At 39.7% G+C, this 17,704-nt stretch overlaps 1 protein-coding gene and 1 long non-coding RNA gene across 6 annotated transcripts in view; one reads left to right on the top strand and one right to left on the bottom strand.

The window, feature by feature from the left end:
• The window catches only part of LOC306975571 (cell adhesion molecule DSCAM-like), a 231,536-nt gene that overhangs the window by 137,187 nt on the left and 76,645 nt on the right, over positions 1 to 17,704 (top strand). For all 5 annotated transcript variants that reach the window (XM_079573156.1, XM_079573155.1, XM_079573159.1 and 2 more), the window contains exons 4-7: positions 7,462 to 7,608; positions 9,583 to 9,861; positions 11,130 to 11,405; positions 16,394 to 16,690. In XM_079573156.1, coding sequence (XP_079429282.1) covers positions 7,462 to 7,608; positions 9,583 to 9,861; positions 11,130 to 11,405; positions 16,394 to 16,690 — 999 coding nt within the window. The remainder of the gene's footprint in view (positions 1 to 7,461; positions 7,609 to 9,582; positions 9,862 to 11,129; positions 11,406 to 16,393; positions 16,691 to 17,704) is intronic.
• LOC306977254 overlaps positions 1 to 17,704 on the bottom strand; it is a 56,699-nt gene that overhangs the window by 24,980 nt on the left and 14,015 nt on the right. The gene's annotated exons all lie outside the window — the stretch shown is intronic.

The raw sequence follows: 17,704 nt of genomic DNA, 5'->3' as shown, positions 1-17,704 counted from the left end.
AGGGTTATGTTATCTTAATGGGCCTAATTGTAGCTACATTATGAAATAGTAATGAGCAGGACTCTGAGCAGCTTTCTTCAAAGATCAGGAGACTTTTTAAAGTTTATTTCAAATAAAATTATTTTTTGGCCATATGGCCCAGCCCTGAGACAAGTGCCAATACAACTACATCGTTCAGTTCAATCTCCAAACAGGAAATAAACAAATGGTCATCCTGATCATTATTTGTGAGGGATTAAGCCTTCAATCCTCCCATATTCCTCCTTTGGCTGAAAGTTCTTTCATATAACAAACGTTTTGATACCACGTTTGGACAGTTTTATGACCAAGGTCTATGAGTCTGAGAGAGAAGACGTTGAGGTTTGTTTCATTCAGATAGAGTAGGTCCAAAAATTACAAAAAGTTATCACTGTTACCACAACAGACTTCAATTTTTGTTCGGTAAAGAAAAATGCAAGCATCTTTCTGTTGCTTGCTCCGTAATCCAAGTACCAATGGATTATTTGTGGGACTTTGTGGAATATGTTTATACATTATAATGAAGTGGTCAGTGGTTAGCCTGTCATCAGCCATATTAAAGATGGCCGCCGCCGCCGCCGCAGCTCTCGTGTGCGTCAGGTCTTGCTTCTCGTGCCCAGAGTGAGAGCTCGTGCATCATATTAGATCGTGTCTCCGCTAAAGTGGCTGTGATTAGATAAACGTGTCTGGAGCAGAGGAGATCTTTTCACTGTTACAGGTTCACTCTCACACAATAGTCCACCATTAAAACTTCATTTCGCTCTCTTACATAAAGGTTGATCATATTTTGTCCCATTTTAAGTCTTGTATTATATCGCAGACTTCAAAACAGTAGGTGGCGCTGTGTACATGTACCACTTTAGCTCTTACACCCCTTCTTCTCACTGTGGATCTGGAGAAGGATCAGAGTCCAGATCCAGAACCCGATGTTGACACAGATTATGAAGCGTGTGAGTGGAGTGGGCCGCGCTCGAGCCCCTCCGCCCGCCCCGGTCCTGTCAAAGCGCCGCGGCCGCTCTGACGTCTTAAAAGCCAGGGGCAGGAGCGGAGAGAGGTGCTTGAGGAGAAAATTGCAGCAGCTCGAAGCCGCCGGAGTGAAATAGCGTTTTGTCTCCCTCAAGATGGATTCCACAGTGAGATTTCAAAACCCGCGGAACCGAGTCAAAATGGAGACGGCCGAGCGGAGGGAGGACGGGGGCGTGAAAAGAACGGGCGATTCTGAGTGAAGGGTTTATGTTTTTATGGTAAATTCATTATGTTATTAGCTAAAATACAGTAAGTGACTTGAAATAGCAGGATATCAGTTCAGCACATGGCAAACGTCGATATAAATGTGTTAAATGTGTGGTTCTCAACTGGTGGGCGGGGTCCAAAAGTGGGTCGTGGACTTGTTTTCAGGGGTTTTCACAGAGGACAGTATTTAACTCCTGAAAAAATATGTTTATAGTTTAATCTGTATCTAAATCTATAATAATATGGGAAGCAATACATTATTTTACATTATATTCAGCAGATTCAAACAGCACAATGTTTTATGAATTAGAAAACACATCCTTATTTGTGTCGTGGCTTTTAAAATAGTGTCACTGAACCATTTTCAGTGTCACCAGCCTTTACTGGAGAACATTGATTTTCTTTCAAAATTGGCTGAACGTTTAGTTTAGTTTAGTTTAGTTTAGTTTAGTTTAGTTTAGTTTAGTTTAGTTTAGTTTAGTTTAGTTTAGTTTAGTTTAGTTTATTGAAAGGACAGTGTGCAGTTTAAAAAGATGGCTGCACCAGATTTAGCGCCATGCTCATTTCCATCTGTAGTCCTTCACAATTAAAAATTACATAACAAAATTACGAATTACATATCACAGGTAATTTGAAGAACTAAAAACGTTCTTGAGTCTGTTGGAATATGTCTGTTTGATCATGATTTTCTTCTATTTTTTATGTAAAATAGCACTTTACTTTGCACATCTCCTGTTTGCAACAGGTGTGTTGGAGAAGGCACATATAGATACAGACGGCGTCTCTGGAATCGCCCATATATGGTCATGTTTGAAAACAGTTAAGGGGGAAAACAATTTTTAAAAAAAGTCTCAACTTTCTCAAATTATTCAAAAACTACTTTAACAACTGCTGCAAATGCTGAATTCTGAATAAAGTTTTCTACTAAATAAAAATAAAAAGACATGGAGAGGAGCAAAGTGGTTCAACAGCCCATAAATACATAAAAAAAAACGGAGAATGCTAACATAATGCTACATGTTAGCATCGTGCTAATGCTAACAATAGCTAGCGCTTGCTATGACTGCCGTTTTTTCACTTCAACAGAACAATCTGCTGTGATAAAGCATCCATATGGACCCCATTTACACTGAACTTTATTTGTTTGTGATAAGTTTATATTCCACCAGAAAATGGCTAAAAAGAGGGAAAAATTGTGCTTCCCATCCGGTACTCCAGCTTTAACGTAGCTCATCCGTCTACACGTTATAGTCGGTGTGTCCCGGAGCCTCCAGAACGTGTTTTTGTTTTATCTGGGTCAGTGCTTACAACAGCTGTGCATTATTTTGCCTCTCCCTCCCTCGTCTTCTGCCTGGCTTCCCTTTGCATACGTAATCACAGTATGTAAGGAGGCGCATATTAAAGCAGACTCTATTCACAAATGCAAACAATCTGTGCTCGTTTCATTTCTTAAAGAGCTTCTGTTACGGCTTTTTGCAGATAATCTTTATCACTGTTTTATACTTTGTTGGTTGGAAAATGCAATAATGTTTGTGATGAGAGAACAACATTGTATCATGGTGAAGTTAATTTTGCATAATGTCCCTTGTTCCACCAAACCATTTCAGCCAAAACTGTAGTTGAATAAGTTCTAGATCATATTTATTTGTATTTGACAAATGTATGCAGTAAAAATAGTCGAACAATGTCAATATTTTTCCAAGAAAGTTAGATTTGATGCCAGTTTTAATCCAGTTTAATGCTTTTTACTTACATTTAACCTCTTGCCACCTGCCTTGACCGAGCACTCTTGCTCCAGTTGCTTTCAGTTTTACCCAAATCTAAAAGCTTCTCGACTGGAGAACGACAGTGTAACGCCTCATTTGAAAGCTAAGACCTAAAAATCGGATCCTAACTTTTTTGTCTCGTTGTCGCCACGTTTTTGTCACATTTTTGTCACATTTTTGTTGCTTTTTCATCTTTTTTTTCCATTGCTTTTTTGTCGTGGATTCGCCACATTTTTGTCACTTTATTTTACACTACCCTTGATACATTGTACATAAACTAAATTTAGCACAATGTAATTCGCTCTGTAACAATGTGTAATAGCTTGTACCTATGGGTTAGATACACAATGGAATAACTTGTATTAGTACTTTGTAGAACACAAGACCCTTAGGGTTATTACATTATGTACCTACAAACTTCAAATACATGTTATTCCATAGTGTATCAGGTACAAGTTATTACACATTGTTACAGAGCTCATTACATTGTACTAAATTTAGTTAGGTGCAATATAGGGTACTGTAAAATAAAGTGTTTTTTATTGTATTATTGTTACCTTACTGGGTAACACTTTATTTTATACTACCATTGATACAAGTAAATTTAGTACAATGTAATGAGATTTGTAACTGTAGTAACTTGTACCTGGGATTTGATACACAATGGAATAATATGTATTTGTTAATTTGTAGGTACAAAGTACTAATACAGATTATTCCATTGTGTCTAACCCAGGGGTTCTCAACCTGGGGGTCCCGACCCCCAAGAGGATCGTGAGACAAATTTGGAGGGTCGCCAGAGCATATAGATAATAATATATATATTAATGTTATATAATATAACATTATACATTATATCATATTAATTAATTATGATATCATAATTATTATGATATTTGTTCTGGTATTATTTGTTTTACCAGAACAAATAATACCAGGGTGCTATTATTTGTTCTAAATTTAATTAATTTTATTTTAGCCATTGTTTTTTTCTTTCTTTTTTAAGAATTATATAGGTTAATGTCCCTGTTTTCCCATTGTCTGACCCGGGAGGGGTCACAATCCTAACTGTTATAATGGGGTTGAGAACCACTGGTCTAACCCATAGATACGAGTTATTACACATTGTTACAGAGCACATTAGATTGTACTAAATTTAGTTTGGTACAATGTATCAAGGTAGTGTAAAATAAAGTGATACCCTTTTGGTAGCGTGTTTGTCACATTTTTGTTGAGTTTTCGTCTCTATTTTCGTCTCCATTTCTTCTTATTTTACTTTTAGTTTAAATGTGATGATTGTATCAAAATGAAAAGGAAACACTTTTGTCAAGACACTTTTCCCTCTTATTCTGCAACCCTTTTGGTATTGGCCTATTTGTCCAAAGCCCTCAAAATGTCATCTATAACAGGCAAACGTTATGTGACTGACACCCAAGGATAGGTTCCTCTGAATGTCACGAGCGTCACATGAACCTATGGCGTTTGGTTCGTTCGGCCTGTGCCTTTAATAGCAGAGTTCTACCTGGAAACAGCGGCCGGTGGCGGTGGCGCAGCCCCACACTGCAGCAGGAGCAGAGCGCAGACAGGCTGCCATTAGGAGTAGTGTGACACGGTGTGTTTGTAAGGCATGATGGGACGTGACCTCCGGAGGAGCCGCTCACCCGCCAAGTCAAACGGAAAACAGCGCCATGTGCACCTGCTGAGGTTATGCATTTTTAATCGAAGAAGCAGGAATATGCATTTAAACCACAGATCTTTACTAAACTCCAGATGCCATCCCTTTGTAATTACTGTCCAGCTCTGGCGGCCATGTTGTGACTGTTAATTCTACTCACAAACTCATGTATATTGACTTTTATAAGATTAACATTTTTCATTTTGCTCATTAGATTGATGGTCTTTAAGATTGCTCTATGAGAGAGAAAGAAAGAAAGTTACAAGTAAACAATGAAGTCATGGAGTAAAAATCCAGAATGTGACGCTGGACATTATGCAACGTTCTAGGAAACTTGTAACTTGTATTTTTCCCACTTGAAAATTCCAACTTACGACCTCAGAGCGTTCCAGCTGAAAACCTCTTGCATAAAAAAACTAAAGTTAGCAAATAAGATGCGATATGAACGTTTCTTCACATTCGATATAATTCTAAACATGCCAAGTTACATTATATTGAAGACTGTGACCGAAAGCAGAGGTTCACGTCACTGATGCAGTGGTTTTGTTACAGTTTTATCAGCTTAACTTCTTCAGTGGGGGCCGCCTCGGATCATCTCAGTGTTTACATGTTGTAATTAACACTTAGAGCAGGGTTGTCAAACATACAAACATCATCTCGCGGGCCTGATCCTCATCAGCCCGCAAGATGATGTAATCCGGCCCCTGCCCTGTAGAACATAAAGTCCAGAGCATGTTAAAAAAAAAGTAAGTCTCTACCCCATTCCTGTGCGGAGTTATGCATTTTTAAAGAATAACCAGAATGCTCATTCTCGCCACAAGGGGGCATTAAATAAAAAAAAAGGAAAGAGTTCCACACATGTCCAGCAGAGGGCACTGACATAATAAGAGCTCAGTATATGAACAACACATTATATAGCCAGGTGGTAAATGGACGGTCTGCCCCAGGGCGGCTGTGGCTTCAATAACAGCTTACTACCACTGAGTGTGGAGTGAATGAATAATGACTATGTAGCACTTTGAGAAACTTGTGACACAGGCTTGTAAAGTGCAATACAAGTGTAAGTCGTTGTTATTAATGAAGCTACAGTCAAGTGGAGCTTTGACCAAATCACAGCTTATTATTATTCATTTATTGGAAAAAATGTCTCTATTATGCGGCCCACGACCCGCCGTTGGAGCTGAATTTCGGCCCACGACCCAAAATGAGTTTGACACCCCTGACTTAGAGCCAGTGTTGCCACAGTTACCTTTAAAAAGTAATCTGATTACTGATTTCTGATTACTCCATTGCGGAAGGGGTGCAGAGAGTAGAGCGGGTCGTCTTGTGATCGGAGGGGCGGCAGTTCAAATCCCACAGGCGAACACTTGTGTCCTTGGGCAAGACACTTCACCCACCTTGCCTCCACTGTCTGTGTACACTGGTGTATGAATGAGAGAGTGAATGTGTGACTGGTTCCTTGATGGAGATGCAGTTTCTCGAGCTCATGCACTGTTCCAACCAAGTAAACAAATAGCTAATACTACAGTGGAGGGTTTACATTACGGGCCAGTACTTATAGTGGTAATTACTAGTAATGACAGTGGTACTTACAGTGTAATTACAGTGGTACTTCTCGGTACTTATTGTGGTACTTACAGTGGGACTTACAGTGGTAATTACAGTGGTAAGTACTAGTATTTATAGCGGTAATTCGAGGTTATTATTGTGGTACTAAAAGTCATAATTACTAGTCATTCGGGCTAGGGGTTAGGAAGACAGAGTTACCACAGTATCTCTCATTACTAAGAGATACAGTGGTAACTCTTAGTAATGAAGGTCATACTTCTATGTACTTTGACACTTTAAATGATAGTTTCTAGTAGTTTCAGTGATACATCTATGGTACTTATTGGTCATTCAAGAATACTACAGCAGCAATTCATAAGTAGTAAATGTGGTAATTCTACATACAGACGTAATTTCTAGGATTGTGTGACTATAAAACAACATAAAACAGCATTAGGGAAAACAAGAAGTACAACCTTCATTACTAAGAGTTACCACTGTATCTAGAAGTACATGACTTGTAATTCTCACTATAGTATCCTTTAAGTACCACAATAAGTACTTAGAATTACCACTGTAATTACCACCATAAGTACCATTGCAAGTACCACTGTAAGTACCATTGTAAGAACCACAATAAGTACCTAGAATTACCAGTGTAAATACCACTGTAATTACCACTGTAAGTACCAAGGACTTACCGGCCCATAATGTAAAGTGTTACCCAGTGCAGTTTTAACTACAGTAGGTCTGCTCCACTAGCTCTACTAAAGACTCAACTGGGCTTTTTTTTGTTGACCTCATATGTTGGGGTTAAAGGTAATGTTGTGTAAATCCTACACACCCTACCTTTAACATCTGGGTCAACACCTCCCTTGCCCGTGTCTGTTACCTGACCCGTCGCAGGCCCGTGCACAGTGAGCAGAGTCCTGTGTAAATTGCCTGTGGGATGAGTTTTGACGTGCGTGCGCTCCCGTGGGATCGTGGGCTTGTGTGCACGCCACGGCGGGGAACGATGAATGTTGACAGCCTCACTCAGCCCTGTGTGATCTGCAGAATTAGCATAATATTACCGAACACTGAGGCTTCTGTGGCAGGAAGTGGTGGAAGTAGAGCAGAGAACAGGTGCCCCAGACTCTCTCACCACGTGGTCCGGTGCAGGCAAAAACATATTCATTGACACTTTAAATTGAGTTTTAATTCCTCCTTCTGCTTTTCCAGGACAAAGATACGTGATCACATCCACCGGAGCCTTGTACATCGTGGACGTCCTGCCTGAGGATGGGTTGAACAACTACCGCTGCACCACCCGGCACCGGTACACGGGGGAGACCCGGCAGAGCAACAGCGCCCGCCTCATCGTCTCAGGTCAGTGCTGCCCCCCGCAGCTCTGCCAACGCAACACAGGGCGGGTGTCAGATCCAATAGTTTAGGATACCATGAAACATTACATCAAAGGCCGGGACCCCTGAAGTGACTATGCAAACAATCTGTGACCCCCACTTTAAAAAGAAATGAGTAATATAGGTTAAATCAAGCAAAAATACATGGTTTTGTTATTGTGTTATTTGACCCCGATTCACAAATCTGTGCTGTTTTCAGTTAAGAATGTATTTCCTTTTTATAACTTGAAATCATTTTGGGATTCAGTAATTGCCACTCCTTCTTTTGGGACAACTGGCCTATAGCAGGGGTTCCAAAAGTGGGGGTCGGGACCTCTCGGGGGGTCGCAAGATCATTTAGAGACAACATTTTTTACATTTGTGACATTTAAAGGGACTATACGGAGTTTAAAAATGTTAAAACTAAACATTTTCCTCACCCTACATGTTCCAGCCATGTCCTAATGTGTAGAATGAGCTCAGACCTGTTCACCACAACTGCCTCTAAAATCCTGCACTGTCACTCAAAAAAGTGTCACTTCGGGTCTGAAGTGCCGTCCTGCATGAGCTTAATATAGACGGTGCAGTTACACGTAAGACCTGAGGTGGCAGTAGTGAGTATAAAATGACTAACTTCAATCTAGCCCCTTTAAGTTGATGTATTTTTTTAAATTTAAGGCAAATATGAAAATACAGTATCCAAACTAGCATCATTAAACCAGATTAATGTTGTTCACCTGAATTTAATAATTGCCAGTAATTATAGTTTACAGGGTGGTCCAGCTGTTGGTCTGGGGATTTTGGGGGTCGCAGCATGAAAAGTTTGGGAACCCCTAAGGACGGCTGTTCTCAAACCTTTGACCTCGCAGACTCACACAAATGAGTTACAAACAATTTGCAAAAAACAGTTAATAAAATCAGTGGTTCCTAAATTGGGGCCCGAGGTGTTTGTGGAAGGCCCTCTGAAGTGTTATTTTACACATACACAGTGCTTCTACACACAAACTGTATTTATTATGATGCCATTGATTTGTTTGCCTGTTATTAGTTAAAAATGGTGTCTTGTATCTTGTTGTGTGTTCTGGGTAATTCCCATTTATGCCAGAGGAGGGCGCTCCAAGCAACATGTGAGATCCCTAAATGAGCACGTTTGCTCATCAAGTGTATGCTCCATGTACACACATAATTTAACCAAGCGCATGTTCTGCAGTTCGGCTTCACCCAAACTAAAGGCTTCTCAACTGGAGAGCAACAGTGCCTCATTTGAAAGCTAAGACCGACAAAACTGATCTTAACTTTTTTGTCATCTTGCTGCGTTTTTGTCACATTTTTGTCGCCTTTTGTCATGATTTTGCATTTTTTGTTGTTGTGTTTTTCTTGCTTTTGCATTGAGTTTTCGTCACATTTTTGTCTCTTTTTTGTCGTTTTTGTTGCTTTTTTGGCACTTTTTGTCATTTTTTTTGTTTCTTACTCATTGCTTTTTTTTGCGTTTTTGCCACGTTTTGCCACTTTTTTTCAAGAAGCTTTTAGATTTGGGTAAAGCCAAACTGGAGAAAGTGTGCTCAGTTCAGGTGGGGGTTAAGAGGTTAAAAAGCCACAGATATGAATTATATGTTAAATTTCAACAGAGAAGTTACAACTCTATTATTGGCGTGTCTGTGCAGGGTTCTACTGGGTACTCTGGTTTCCCCTACCACAAAAATATGTACAATAGGGTCCAACCTGTGGCCAGGACACTACTGGAAATGAGATTCTTAGTCTCAGAGGGACTTTCCTGGTTACTTAAAGGCCAAATAAATTAACATTTACAATACAATACTTAGCATAAAAATTGCTTATAACTCCTTCATCCTTAAATTGATAGATGAAAGTGAATCCTGACCTTGTGGATCAATACTAGATAATCCAGCCACCCATCTGTGAAAACTCTGCGCTCATTATCTCCACATTTCCCTTTCAGACCCCACCAATGCTGAGCCCAGCATCCTGGACGGCTTCGACCACAGGGAGGTCATGATAAATCACCGAGTGGAGCTGCCCTGCAAGGCCTCGGGCTTCCCCACGCCCAAGTACCGCTGGCTCAAAGACAACAGCCCCCTGGAGCCCGACATGCGCTTTCGACAGACCATCTCGGGGCTGCTGATCGAGAACACGCAGCCCAGCGACGCCGGGACGTACGTGTGCGAGGTGTGGAACAGCTACGGCAACGCGGAGGTGGTGGGACGCCTGTATGTCAAACGTGAGTAGTTTGTACAGGCTCTTAATATCCTTGGAAATGGTTAGAAAGGAAAGAAAAGTGCACGATTTTGCCACTGCTAATAATGACTTTTGAGAAATGTGAGTTTTGTGAGAAAAAATGCTCTTGTCAGGTAACGTACATCTGTAGTTTTGTCAAGTTGTGAAGGGCTGGGAGCAAAATATTGTCTACAACAGGAGCGTTTCTCAAAGTGCTACATGTAGCATTATTCATTCACTCCACACTCCACATAGCGGTAAGTTAATATTGTAGCCACAGCCGCACTGGGGCAGACTGACCAGTACCACATGGCTATAATGTGCTGTTTATATCCTGATCTCTTATTATGTCAGTGCCCTCTTCTGGACATGTGTGGAAATCTTTCCTAATTTAAATTTAAGCTGCCCTCTAGTGGCTAGAGTGAGCATTATGGCATTTTTTTTTTTTTTTTTTAAACTTAAAGCAGCACAGGAATGGGCAAGAGACTTTTTTTTTTGACATACTCAGAAATTCATGCTCTACAAAGGGCCACATTAAATCATCCCGTGGGCCACATGCGGCCCCTGGGCCTTGTGTTTGACACATGTGGTCTGCAAGATAATATAGTGAAGGCTGTATCGAAGATTTTCTATAATATCAAGAATTTTTTTTTGAAAAATAGGGAAAAAGGGGGAAAATGAGGTTTAATTCTTGGCAAAAAATTTAAAGAATTGGGGGGAAATGGAGAGAGAAAGATTGGAAAAATGTAGAAACATATATGTGTTCAGAACATTTATCTTTTTGAGCGACAGAGCTATGTACATTTAGATGTTATTTCTGCATATTTCTGATGGCTTGCACTTCATCGTTATCGATAAAGTCCTCAAAAAAGAAAACAGTAAAAATGTTTGTCAGTATCACCCAGCCCTAAAAGCACTTAAACATTTTTGACATTTCAAAAGTTGAGCCCTCAGGCCATAAATTAATCCAATTTAAAGAAGATGTTTGATGCATGAGCCAATTTGGGACCGAAAAGGCCTCAACAATTCGTTTTTTAAAGGGTGGAAAAAAAGATTTAGACTTTTAAGTTGCATTCCTCAAACAGAATAGTCCTGAAAGCTGAGAAATATCTAGACATAGTGATGGCAACATACTGTATACAACATTTTTCATAGTATTAACATGGGTAATGTTTTGTCACATGTTTTTGGTTGAAATATTTCTCAAAGTTTGGAAGTATAGTCGTAGTACCGAGCATTAACAGCGGTCATCTGGTCCTCCTGTCCTCGCAGAGCCCCTGAAGGTGGTGGTGAGCCCCCGGAAGGTGAAGGGCAGTGTCGGGGGGAAGGTGTCTCTGTCCTGCAGTGTGAGCGGCTCCGAGGAGTACGAGCTGTCCTGGTACCGCAACGGAGAGATCATCTACCCCAGCAACAACGTGCGCTTCACCGGCCTCAACCGAGAGAACCTCATCATGGAGGGCATGTCCAAGAGCGACGGAGGGGCCTACCAGTGCTTCGCCAGGAAGGCCAAGATGTCCGCACAGGATTTTGTGCAAGTCATCCTGGAAGGTATGTTGAAGACTTCTGGGGATTTCAGCTCATGGGAAACTATAACCTATAACTTTATTTATTATTCTGGCAAACGCAGCCCTGTTTACGAGGCTGCCTGTTTCAAATAACAGCTGCGATCAAAGCTTATAGATGCAGAATCTCTGTGGGAGTAAACAAACCATTCCTCCAATCCATTGTTGTTAAATATCTAGGAATACTAATAGGTAGCGTTCTCTGAAATGCTAACGTTAGCTAGTTTTTCCTCTAGCTCAGTGATTCTAACCATAAACCTAGCTCATTATCTAGACATGAGTCCTGGGGCGCTGAAATGCTGCTACCAATTGTCCCAGCGTCAAATGCAGAGGAAAAATGTACCTTTGGGGACAATGAGGCATGCCTTAACTTGAAAGAGGATGTGACAGGTTTCATTGCTTTTAAAAATAATAATAACATCGGTTATATGTAGTTACTTTGGTTTAATTTTCAAGCTACTGACAGGAAGGGACATAGATAGAGGTAAAGCTCATAGCAGTTTGACTATTTCCCATTGACATAACATGGTTGGCATGGCAACACTTGAAAATGGTTTGCCTCTATCCATGTCACTTCCCGTCAGTGTCCAAGAAGGAAGTAAAACAGTAAACATCACAAAAATGGTCAAACTACAGAAAGCTGGGTACAATCTTTAGCAAGATCTAAAATATAATTGTGTAAAAATATGTTTTAGCAAAAATTGTGCTGTATGTGTCATATGCACTTTAGCTTTAGTGCATATGTTCACATTCAACATTAGCTCTAACCACCATATTCATCATCAACACAATAATTCATTAAATTTCACTTCCTTAAAGGCGCTATACCTGATTTTTTTTATTGCAAACAATGAGAGGGGAAGCCACTAAATTCAAATGTTAGTTGTGGTCCAAACTCATTAGTAACTTTTCTAATATATTTGTAGCATCCAAATTTTTTACAGTTTACAAGTTAATAGGCAGATTTCACAACTTGCAGGGTCACTTTTCATGGTCACATTTACAAAAATGCTAGAAAAACAGCCTGAACATTCATGAAATTGATACAAATGTTCTAAATCTATATTTAGTGCACGCTGTTTTCCCCACAAACGTTTCAGTTTACAACATACTTAAGGAGGATCAAATAGTTTTCATTTCATTTCTAGAAGTAAAATCAGGTATAGCTCCTTTAAGGGCCATATGCCTGATGAGCACAATTAGTTTTGTCCTCCTTTTGTCTATTGTAAACTCAGAGATTTGTTGGAAAAACACTGTGCGTCCAATGAACTTACAGGCTTTTTTCAACAATTTCTGTTTAAGTGGCCCTGAAAAGTGATCCTGATCGTTCTGAAACCAGCCTGTGAACATTGAGAGACTCCAAAGGTTTGGAGAAGTTAGGAATGAGTTTGGACCGCAACTATTTTCATTTAGTGGCTTCCTCTTTCTTTGTAATAAAAGAAATCAGGCATAAGGTCTTTAGGGACTCAATTCTAAGCCTCATGATATGATACAGGATATGAGCCAGTTTGTTCTTTATTATGCAAATAAGAGATCAAACACATGATAAAGTACTCTAAAAATGCAGTATTATTAAAATGTCCTGACAGAACCTCCCACTTGGACATATATAACGTAAAACAGTGGGTCGCGGAACCATTTTCAGTGGGTCATGGGAACCTTTTTTTTCTGCCATATTTTCCATCTGAAACTGCATGGAAACACACCAGAGTCTGTTAAAAATGAATATTATTGGGTTGTTTTGATCTCGTAAAAGCATATCTACCGCTTGTTCAATAAAAAAAATTGGTTTAAAATACAACATTTTATACGATATATGACAAATTTCAGTTGTATTTGGGTCTTGGCTTGTCATCCGAGGGTAATAGCGGGTCCCGAAGCCAGAACCACTTGGCATTTGCAGAAAAAAAGTTCTTTACTTCAGGCTATAATGGTGAGGTTCGGCCCTCAGTGTTTTGGCAATGATGAAAATCGGCCCTCCACGACGCAAACTTGCCGACCCCTGCTTTACACAATGCCAATGTCCATTTACCCCATGACCTGAATCCAGCAAACATCGTAAAACCTGTAGAAATGGACAGACTTTTTATCCTCCGCCCGTCACTGCAGGCCTTGAGAATGTACCGTCACCTTTAGCCCGAACGCCGCTGGTCTGTATGATCCTTGACAACAGAAATACATGATGCACGCTCCGCCTGATCCAATAGCATACGTGGGCCAGCGTTACTCCGGCAACAGTCTCCTGTGGCCCGGAGCTGGGAAAAGCAGATATTGATCATCTATAATCATGAGGAACTGAGCGAGATTATCAGAGAGCTGCAGCAGGAGGACACAGCTCTGTCTTTGTGTTGGTCTGGGAGGAATCACTTTTCATTTTCGGGCTGTACATACGACATATATTTACACAATTTTCAGATATGGAGGTTTGCAAAACAGGAAAGCAAAGCAGTGTCTTTTTCCAAATGAAGCTGGCCCAGAAACGCCCAGAAACAGAGCACGCATTTATTAAAATTGAAAGGTACTTTGTGCAAACAATGTCTTTTCTCTTGTAGGTTGCATGTTTTGAAATCTGTTTATAATTAGAGTTAAGAGTGCAGGCTTCGGCCTATTCAAAGTTCGTTGGACTAGCTTGTGCAGAGCTTGATTTGCCTTCACTGTAGAGCTGTGGAGGGCAGGTTTGCCTAGTGGTGGGTCAGTTTTCTTCTACATGAAAAGTCCAATGGCTGAACCTCCCAACTGTGCACCAAAGAAAAGGACCACTTCCTACAAATCAGTGTTAATTTTGACAACATATTTTATTTTAGTTTCAGTCTTAGTCTTTTGACTAAAATGTAATTTAATTTTAGTCAAGATTTAGTCAAAAAAAACCTTTTCAATTTTAGTCTAGTTTTAGTCGACTAAAATTGCATGTCAATTTAGTCGACTAAAATAAAGACTAATTTAGTCGACTTATATTTATAATATTCATTATAATCATATTTAATCGTGGTCCTCGACTTCATGGAGCTGCTTCCGCATGAACAAAGCTCAGACCTGTTCATTTGGCATTGAATTTAAATGATCTGAGGCTTTTTCAGACGGTCAAAAGAAGTTTGGATGATTTTAGTCTCTCCTTTTCATTTTTATTTAGTCTTATTTTAGTCGACTAAAATTTCTGGACATTTTAGTCATAGTTTTAGTCTCATGAGAAAGTTTTAATTTAGTTTTAGTCCTATTTTAGTCGTACAAAAATATCACTTTGACGAAATTAACACTGCTAAAAATAAGAAAAGATGTGACTTTATTTGTCTTACAGTGGGGAAATTCACAATGCCAGTGCTGCAGTACATCATACATGACCAGACAGGGGATATTTGGCTCCTCCTAGACATGTTTTTCTTAGCATTTTACTTTACCAGGTGTTTGATCACTGATAAGTAAGAACATTTCTAGAAAATACCATATTGGGATCCAGATGTGCTAAGCTGGAAGACCTGGATTTGACCCAAGGCCCTAACGTCGCCAAACCCTGCTCTATGCACTTACATTATTGTCCATGTCTAATATACAGTATACTTTCTGTTCAAAGGCGTGATACTATCTCAAATCCTGCATCATTCAGAACAAACTTTATGTCTTCTGTCAGCTATAATGGTATAACTTTAGTCAACTTTAGCTCAAACAAAGGATTGACATTACAATCTCGCCGTGAAATACTGATTTTTTTTTTTTTATACAGGGAAGGCCCAATGAGAGTACAAGACTCTTTTTCATGAGCGCCCAGTTTCATTGCAAAGAACAACAAAACAGTATTTACAATAAAATGTTTTAAATAGCAATTAAAGCAGGTACAATTTTCTTTATACAAATCTAGTACTAAACATTTTAGATGTGACGGAGGCACTAAAGTCTTGGTAGTTTGTTCCATTTGTGGGCAGCGTGTTAATAAAAACAATTGCAAGGCTTGTACAAAGAAGCTAAACTCAAACACACATGGCTAATGCATGATTAACAAAGTTTTGGCCCTGTGAGTCACGTTGCAGGATTCTACCAAAGTTCTTCCACTCTAAAGACTAAGTGAAGGTATCAAAGAGTTAACATGAAGTCTTTCTCTTCGGTTTTTAGCCTCCTTAGCCCATATTCAAGCACACCATGCTTGCAACCATGTGGGCAGCATAATAAGAAAAGCCTCTTTTTCCTGTGTTACTCTTTATGAGTCCATTTTTTAGAACTAAACAGTCACGTGACCCAGTGTTGCATCGACTTGAGCTGCAGTTTAGTTCACATGCGAGATAATCAGGAAGCCTCCCAACTCGTCCCTTATAAATAAACAAGATACAGTGCAGTGTTAATTTCGTCGACTAAAATATTTAGTCTTAATTTTAGTCAAAGTGTTGACGACTAAAATTGGACTAAAACTAAATTAAAAGTTTCTCATGAGACTAAAACTATGACTAAAATGTCCAGATATTCTAGTCGACTAAAATAAGACTAAATAAAAATGAAAGGGAGAGACTAAAATCATCCAAACTTCTATTGACCGTCTGAAAGAGCCTCAGATCATGTAAATTCTCTGCCAAAGGATCAGCTCTGAGCTTTGTTCATGTGGAGCAGCTCCATGAAGCAGAGGAACAAGATTAAATATGATTATAATGAATATTATCAATGCAAAGTCGACTAAATTCGTCTTAATTTTAGTCGACTAAAACTAGACTAAAATTTAAGATATTTTTTTGACTAAAACTAGACTAAAATCGAATTACATTTTCGTCAAAAGACTAAGACTAAAACTAAATGAAAATATGTTGTCAAAATTAACACTGATACAGTGCCGCGCTCTCTGGTTTGTCAGGGAAGACCAGCCTACTTTGTCATGCAGCAAACAGTGATGAGTTTGGGTTTGAGATTAGAATTGGTTACTTTAAAAGTGTGTTTCACTTTCCTGAGCTTGTCCAGATTTAACCCTCGCATGTCGTCTTCTTCTCCCCTCCCCAGACGGCACCCCTAAGATCCTGGCTTCGTTCAGCGAGAAGGTGGTCAACCCCAGCGAGCCGGTGTTCCTGATGTGCAAGGTGAAGGGCACGCCCCCGCCCCGCTGCAGCTGGAGCCTGGACGACGACCCGGTGATCAAGGACAGCCACCACCACCTGGGCCACTACGAGACGCACGAGGGGCACGTGGTCAGCCAGCTCAACGTGTCCCACACCCAGGTGACGGACGGGGGCGTGTACCGGTGCACCTGCGCCAACTCCGCCGGGGCAGCCTTCCATCAGGCTCGAATAAACGTAAGAGGTGCTTGTCAAATCAGCTCCTCCAAGAACAACATTACACATACATACATGTTGTTTGTCTGTGCGGATGTGTGAGTGGGAGGTGTGTTTAGACAGTTTCAGTGCCAGGATAGTGTGTTTGTGTCTTTGTGAGGCAGAAACAAATAGCTAGAAGTATGTGGTGGCCATGGGGAGAACGGGCCACCCCTGGGAATGGGTTACCAGATTAGCACGTTATGAGCATAGCTTTAAACAAATATACTGTATATCAAAAGTCAGCATTAACCTCTCAGTGCAGTTTTACTCAAATCTAAAAGCTTCTTGACTGAAGCTTACAGCTGTTTTTTTTTTTATGCTTTCTTCATTACCTTTTTTCCCCTTACTTTTTGATGCTTTTTTGTCGTGTTTTCCTCGCTTTTTATTAATTGTGTTATTGTTGCTTTTCTGGCACTTCTTTGTTGCTCTTTTGTTGTTTGCTTCTTCATCACTTTTTAATTGTGTTTTTGTCGCTTGTTTATTATGTTTTTGTTGCTTTTTCACTTTTATTGTTGCCCTTTCACCCTTGTTTTGTCTCTGTTTCAACGTTTTTTCCTTGAAGCTTGTAAAGCTAAACTGGAGAAAATGTGCTTGGTAAAGGTGGGGGTTTTAAGGTTAAAGTAGGGGTATTATGCAATATCAACTTTGTAGAGCTTTTTACTTTATTACAGTGCTGAATTCTCTCATAAAAAAATAACATAATAATCATTTCAAACTTTCAATCAATCAATCAATCAAACTATATTTATAAAGCGCTTTTCATATCTATCACAAAGTGCTTTACAAATTACAACATTTAAAACAATACGCCTGGCACAACCTCCCATATATATATTTTATATATTAGGATTAAATAAATAGATTAGCCAGTTAAAGCTAAGATAAAAAGGTGGGTCTTGCTCCTATTTGAAAGCGAAGACCACATTTTTTAAGAGTTTTTGTTTCATTGCTTTTATGGCGCTCTATGTCTTGTTTTTTATAGCATTTTTTTGTGTGGTTT

The sequence above is a fragment of the Gobius niger genome (assembly GCF_951799975.1).
Source record: "Gobius niger genome assembly, chromosome: 1".
NCBI classification, from domain to species: Eukaryota; Metazoa; Chordata; class Actinopteri; order Gobiiformes; family Gobiidae; genus Gobius; species Gobius niger.
The sequence above is the reverse complement of the archived record's forward strand: the minus strand, read 5'-3'. Positions and strand labels throughout refer to the sequence as shown.